The 7,424-nt window shown below is 38.0% G+C and overlaps 1 protein-coding gene and 1 long non-coding RNA gene across 2 annotated transcripts; both read left to right on the top strand.

Moving 5' to 3' along the window:
• Nucleotides 1-1,394: 1,394 nt before the first annotated feature.
• On the top strand, nt 1,395-3,959 carry LOC104946137 (troponin I, fast skeletal muscle-like). The gene is made up of 2 exons (XM_010771897.1): nt 1,395-1,647; nt 3,671-3,959. The coding sequence occupies exons 1-2, from the start codon at nt 1,489-1,491 to the stop codon at nt 3,743-3,745; spliced, it is 234 nt and encodes a 77-aa protein (XP_010770199.1). The 5' UTR covers nt 1,395-1,488; the 3' UTR covers nt 3,746-3,959.
• Nucleotides 3,960-5,305: 1,346 nt separating this feature from the next.
• LOC104946136 (uncharacterized) lies at nt 5,306-6,783 on the top strand. The gene is made up of 2 exons (XR_798407.1): nt 5,306-5,433; nt 6,752-6,783. It is a non-coding gene; the product is annotated as an uncharacterized lncRNA (long non-coding RNA).
• Nucleotides 6,784-7,424: the final 641 nt, after the last annotated feature.

The following is a 7,424-nucleotide window of genomic DNA, read 5'->3' as shown; positions in this document are numbered from 1 at the left end:
ACATACAAAGAACATGTTATCAGACAGCAGTCTACGTACGACTGAAACATACAAAGAACATGTTATCAGACAGCAGTCTACGTACGACTGAAACATACAAAGAACATGTTATCAGACAGCAGTCTACGTACGACTGAAACATACAAAGAACATGTTATCAGACAGCAGTCTACGTACGACTGAAACATACAAAGAACATGTTATCAGACAGCAGTCTACGTACGACTGAAACATACAACAAACAGTAACACTTTATATTAAGGTACACTTATTCACCATCAACTACTTGCCTATTTACATAATAACAATAATAATAATACATGTTATTTTTAAAGCACTTTTCCTGGTGCTCAAAGCACTTTACAAGCAAGTAAAGAAGATAAATAACAACATGCAGATTAGAGTCAAACTGCTAGCTTATTGGTTATGAACAAGACTTCACTTTAGAATAGGGAACATGTTCTTAGATAGAAATACCACATTTTGAGTTATTTAGACTTAATTAACACTTAACGTTTCATGTCTTGTTACATAAGAATATATCATATTTGTTAAGTGTTATTATGGGAGAATTCCTATTCTTGTGGTACTGCTGCCTTATTAGGCCCATATTGAGCAGAGCATATTAAGACCCAAACTCATGTACAACAACTTCCTTACTTGCAATAAATAAGCACTAATTAGAGGGTTATTGAGGAAAAACTCTCAACTAATGGCTTATTACTTGTAGAATATGCAGAATAAGGCATTAATAAGTGTTTTATAATGACTAATAAAGAGCCTAATATGCATGTTAATTAGCAGCTAGTTGATGGTGAATGTGTGTACCTTAATCTAAAGTGTTACCAAACAAACGTATTTATTAGACAGCATAGCAGTCAACGTCTTACTGAAATATAAAAACAACAAAAAATAAAATGTACTGAACGTAAAAAAAGTAAAAGTCCTCATTATGGAGGATGTCCCAATTTGATAACAATATTGAATTGATTGTTGTTGTTGTTGCAAAATGTGTTTACTGTACCACAAATTGTTAAAAAACGTTGAATACTGCTGGGTGGCTAAATCTATACGAATACATATTCCCTTTTTAGTTGATATTTTGTATTTTTAATCTGAATCTGAACAGTAACAGAAACTTTTAAGATAAATATAGTGCAATAAAAGTCAAATATTTCCCTGAAAGAACGGCTGTTATCTGTTTTTGCAAATTAATTATCCGATGTTGTTGTAGATTAGTTGGTTTTTGCATGTTTTTACCACTTATTCCTGCTACTTGTGACGTTTTATCATAACTCTGTAACCCATAAGAACCACCACTGTAGTGTTTGGTCTGTTATTATGAAGAATCAGCAACAAAATCAGCTGCTATCTGAAGGTTACCTGGCATTAAAGCACTTGTTCCTTCTTTAGCGGATGTAGCGTTAGCATTAGCTTGATATAAAGTCACGTTGAGATGTTTCCGTGCCTCAGATTGAGGACCTGAAGATGAAGGTGGTGGATCTGGCCGGCGTGAAGAAACCCGCTCTGAAGAAAGTGCGTATGTCTGCAGACGCCATGCTTCAGGCTCTGCTGGGAGGAAAACACAAGGTGACCATGGATCTGAGGTCCAACCTGAAGCAGGTCAAGAAGGAGGTCAAAGAGGAGGTGAGGAAGGAGCACGCATTAAGATACTTCCCTTAGTACACTGCATGTGGTTCACTTGTGCGACGAGTGAATTTGTACCATGTAGCTTTGTCTCAACTCAAACGTCACAACTGTGACCTCAAAGGAAGTGAGCAACGCAGCTGTTAGCAAGTTAGCTAGCTATCTATGCTATTGTGTATGTTACCAAATCACTACAGACGGCTAAATCAACCAAATTAAAATGAAAGGTGGATTCGATTTGACACCAGTGTGAATTTTCACCATGACTGTTGTCTCAAATTAAACGCGAAGACTGTGCCCTCACAGGGTAATGCTGCTGTTAGCTAGTTAGCTACGCTATTTGCGGCACCAAATAATAACAGACTGCTCGATTAACCAAAATAAATTATCAGTGGCTTCTTTACAACACCAGTATACCGTGTGTTAATTTCCACCGTTAAATTAGCTAGCTATTGTGTATGGTACCAAATCATTACAGACGGCTAAATCAACCAAATGAAATGAAAGGTGGATTAAACACCAGGATACTGTGTGCGCATTTCAACAGGGTAGCATTGTCTCAAATCAAACATGATAGCTGTGCCCTCGAATGAAGTGACGAATGCTGCTGTTAGCTAGCTAGCTACGCTATTTGCGGTAACAAATAATAACAGGCTGGTCAATTAACCCAAATAAATGTTCAGTGGCTTCTTTAGGACAGCAATGCTATCTTTAGCTGTAGCAAATCATCACAGACCGCTAAATGTACTTACACAATTTAAAAGTACTTGCAGTTAAATGTCTCCTGTGACTGATCATTCAAAATGTTTCTAACTTTTTTGTCGCTGATCCTTTTATATTGAAGCCATTTTGAAAAGTCATAGCTCAAGAAATATTAGGATTATTTAATTAAATGACCATTCCACAATGTAAACATCGTCTAAATAAAGCACAAGTCTTGCAATAAAATCTACTTTTTTAATCTAAAATCATTAAAAAAAAACTCCTAAACTATTGTTTTATACAGATTATAAAATATCCAGTTATGCAGATGATAGATGGGAGTAACACCTACGTTACTTCTGGGCAAACATTACGGCCCCGCCCACTTTTGGGGGAAAACAAAGCTGTCATTTGAACGGAGGTCAATACAAATTCTGAAGTTTTTGCCAATCCGATCAGAAACGTTTGAAAACCGTGGATTTTCTGATCTTCAAAGAGCCCGATTACGATGGCCAGTCAGGCAAACAATTACATTACATCATTTGAAATCGACGATCGGTCTCGATATATGGTTAAATTAAAATCAGTAGGCGAGGTTGTAATTTCTCCAGCTGATACTCTCATGAGCGAGGCAGAAAATAATAGTTTGAACATGCCAAAAAGCTGCTGTGTCGTTTATTGCACCTCAAACATTAAAACAAATCCAGAGTTACGTGTTTCTGAACTTCCTCTAAGAAGAAAGGACAGTAACAGAAGAGCTCTGTGGCTTCAGGCTTGATCGCCGTTCAAATTACAGCGTTTGTTTCCCCAAAAGTGGGCGGGGCCGTAAAGTGACGTAGATGTTACTCTCATCCATGGACATCGATCGCCAACTGCTATATTTAACCATATATGGAGCCCGCTCGTCGAGTTCCAATGATTGAATGTAACTGTTTGCCTGACTGGACATCGTAATCGGGTTCTTTGAAGATCCACAAATCCACGGTTTTCTTACATTTCTGATCGGATTGGCGAAAACTTCAGAATTTGTATTGACCGCCGTTCAAATGACAGCGTTGTTTTCCCCCAAAAGTGGGCGGGGCCTTACTTTTTGCCCAGGAGTGACGTCGGTGTTACTCTCATCTATAGGCCTCAGATATATAAAAAACATGTCGATGAAGTGTTTTGCTCAAAATACCAAACAGATCACCCATTTTATTTTCTCCTTACACACCGGGGACACATGTTTATGTATAATAGACTTCATAAAGTGCACTTTGCATGAAAGGACATCTTTAAATTGAGTGTTTTGGTGTTGATTAATGAGTTGTTTTCTCTCCAGACGCCGGAAGCGCTGGATTGGCGTAAGAACATCGACGATAAGGCCGACAGGAAGAAGATGTTCGAGACTTCCTAAGAAGTTTTCCCGAAGGTTTCGAGGAGGAGACGTCTACAGATCAGACTTTTTCTCTTTTTTTTTTGTGATAGCTTCCTCCCCCCCCGACAGACGGAATCAACACCAAGTAACGCCAACGTGTACGTAACTAAAATGTCTGAAAGAAAAAACTGCATTTTAAAATGTACAGGTTTTCATGAAGTCATTAGAAATAAATGTTTTGAAATAAGGATTATTTTGTTTGTTACATTTATCTGTTTAGTAATCACTCCTTATTCTGTTTCCTACACCAAACTGACACTTTAATTAAGGTTTTAAAGCATTAAGACTTTTAGACTTTGGAAAACTTGAAATCTACGGAGGCCCGGAAGAGACATTTAGGGGGAAAAATCAAAGGGGAAGAAATTTTTTGTTGCAAGATTTCAGTTTCCTAGCACCTATTTGGGATTGTGATATGGTCTAAATTCTGTATATCAATTATATCAGTTGTCCAATCAACTCTACCTGCTATAGTTACCCTAAATGTTAACGTCCATGTTTTGATGCTAAAGTCAGTTGCTGCTTGGTCTGTAAATCCACAACAAAGATTTGGTGGCCACAGTTTCTGCCCTAGGAGACTGAGGCCCCGCCCACACGAAGACGAAACCAATCTCAAACCGAAGTCGATTTTAAAAAAATCTTCCGTTCACACGGAATCGGCTCAAGAACTACACTGATACTTTAGTGTAGTATGAGTACACAGACGAGAAGTACTCTGATACTTAAGAGAAGTATAAGTACAGAGGAAGAAGTACTCTGATACTTAAGAGAAGTGTAAGTACAGAGGAAGACTGAAAGATGTTGTAAAAGCTTCACAAACAAATCCAATTTAATAATATTAATAAAATGGAGTAAAAAAATGTAATGTAGTTAAAAATATGACATTATGTCTTTTCAAGTGTAAATACATCAAATTACCCTACTTCAGTTTTTTCATCAACAATTTCCCCAAAAATACCAAAACACTTCTTCATGTCTTTTTGTTGGCGGACAGAAATGCAAATAAAACTTAGCAAACAATCAAAAAAAATAAAAAATCTTTCTAATGAAGCAACTGTTCTCTGCTATTTAACTTTTATACATTTATTTCAACTTATTTCAAAAACATTGCTTGGAAATTAAAGTGTTTTATGAAATACTTTTTGTGATGAGAGGATCTATACCAAATCCATCTGAACAAGAAGACTGGACTCGATCATTAAAAAGCTTTTCATCAGGACTTCACAAACAGAAATGTTAAAAGTTAGTGTTAATGGGAAGCTGGTAAGGACATGGATTCAAATGGAAGTTCTTTCTTCAAAAACAACTTTAAGGGTTTATTTAAGGGACTGTTTTGGAATTAAAGGTGTTTTCAAAAGGCAGTTGAGGTCAGATAATGGCCTCTTGTTTATGTTCCTTAATACCCCCCCCCTCCTCTCGTGTGAATCTGCATTTCCAAGCCTGCTCTCGGGGAGGGCGTTTTGCAGCTCGGTGTATTTTAAGGATCTCGCCGGCCCATTGGTCGATCAGGGAATTCCATTTCCCTAAAGAGGACGTGAGCGTTTTGCTGAGACATCGCAACCCACCATATATACCCGATTTCACTTTCCTCTGTGGAGCTTTGGCAGTGCCTCCTTTCCTTCCTTCCACGAGTGCGTCTCCTCTTCTCCTTCGTCTCTTCAATAGGTGAGGTATTCTCTTCTCTTCTGGTATTCTCTCCAGCAGCTTCTCTGAGAGCAGCATCTTTGATTTGATCCCTGCAGACTTCCTCGTGTTCCTCCACCTGTCTGCCTGACTCGCTTTCTGCGCTCGACCCGTTTCCTCCACAGATTTACGGGCGCTGTACTCTCTGTGTTTTATGGTCCTGACAGAGACTCAAGTCCTCAAACTGTCAGACGGCCAACATACCGACGTGTCATTGTGATGTCTGAGTTACTGACAGGTTTAATATCACGCTGAAACAAAAACAATCTGAATTCATTGATTGAAATTCTTAAATCGTAAACTTTAGTGCAGCTTTTCGAAGTTAGAAGCGTTTCATTGGTTACAGTAATCCTCTGTTAATTGGTCGTTAAAATGGAAAGTAGGCAGAGTATATATATATACGTTTATTCGTCTGTTGCGGCAGGGAGTTTTCACTTCTCAGTTTTTATATTAAGTGTCGAATTGTGTTAATTGAAATGTAATAGAACTTTAAACAATCAACACTGTGCAGCTTTTGAAGCGTTTGAATGTGGGTCTTTGAGAAGTCACTGAAACAAATCAATGTATTCATTAATATTAGCAATCAAATTAGATTAAAGTACCTAAAGCAAAAGTACTTCTTATGCCAAATGACCCTTTATAAAGTATTATATACTTTCGGAAAATATATACTTATGCATTTATGTAAAGCAGCTGTTTTGATTTTGAGGTGTTGATAATTGTTTAGTTGTTTGTGTGTATGTGCTCGATATATTTAGTTGTTTCATTATTTTAAAAAACTAGAAAAATAAATTAAATTGGAAAATAAAACAGAGATAATTATTTGAAAAAAATAAATTCAAAAAAAGTAATGAAACTAGAAGTTAATGAATGACTCAGAGGAAAAAGATCTGAAAATGAAAAGAATCCTCAAAGTGTATTTTGGGATATATTCCTCATATTTAACACTTCGCTGATTCTGCGTCTCCGGACACTCGAGGCGTTCCCAGTTTAGTTCAGGCGACGCCGCTCCTCTCCAGCTGGCCTCGGATCGCCTTACGCCTCAAATACTCCGTCAGAAAATCTGCTGCTCTGAGAGAAACTCACACCGACACCCGAAACCCGAAACTACGGCTCCCTGCAGGGGTCAAAACACCTCAGAGGTCAAAAGACTTTAGAGGTTTCCTCAAATTAACTCGTCTCTCCTCTGTCCTCTGTCCTCTCTCCTCTGTCCTCTGCCCTCTCTCCTCTGTCCTCTGTCCTCTCTCCTCTGTCCTCTGTCCTCTGCCCTCTGCCCTCTGTCCTCTGTCCTCTGTCCTCATGCAGGGTGTGGAGAGAAAACACGCCACCATGTCTGAGTGAGTACAAGTACACACAGGAGGAGTATAAGTACACAGGAGGAGGGGTACTCTGATACTTTAGTGTAGTATAAGTACACTGATACTTTAGTGTAGTATAAGTACACTGATACTTTAGTGTAGTATAAGTACACTGATACTTTAGTGTAGTATAAGTACACAGGAGGATGGGTGCTCTGATACTTTAGTGTAGTATAAGTACACAGGAGGAGAGGTACTCTGATACTTTAGAGAAATATAAGTACACAGGAGGAGGAGTACTTTGATACTTTACTGTAGTATAAGTACACAGGACAAGTATAAGTACACAGGAGGAATATAAGTACACAGGAGGAGTATAAGTACACAGGACAAGTATAAGTACACAGGAGGAGTATAAGTACACAGGATGAGTACTACAATAGTTTAGAGGAGTATAAGTACACAGGAGGAGTCCTCTGATACTTTAGAGAAGTATTAGTACACAGGAGGAGGAGTACTTTGATACTTTAGTTTAGTATAAGTACACAGGAATAAGTAGTCTGATACTTTAGAGAAGTATAAGTACACAGGAAGAAGTAGTCTGATACTTTAGTGAAGTATAAGTACTTACTCTGGTAGAATAAGTGTTTAACTCAACTAAATGTCAGCTTGAATACAGA

Source organism: Notothenia coriiceps, unplaced genomic scaffold (assembly GCF_000735185.1).
Source record: "Notothenia coriiceps isolate Sejong01 unplaced genomic scaffold, NC01 NC01_scaffold00010642, whole genome shotgun sequence".
NCBI classification, from domain to species: Eukaryota; Metazoa; Chordata; class Actinopteri; order Perciformes; family Nototheniidae; genus Notothenia; species Notothenia coriiceps.
This window is presented reverse-complemented; position numbering and strand designations above follow the sequence as displayed.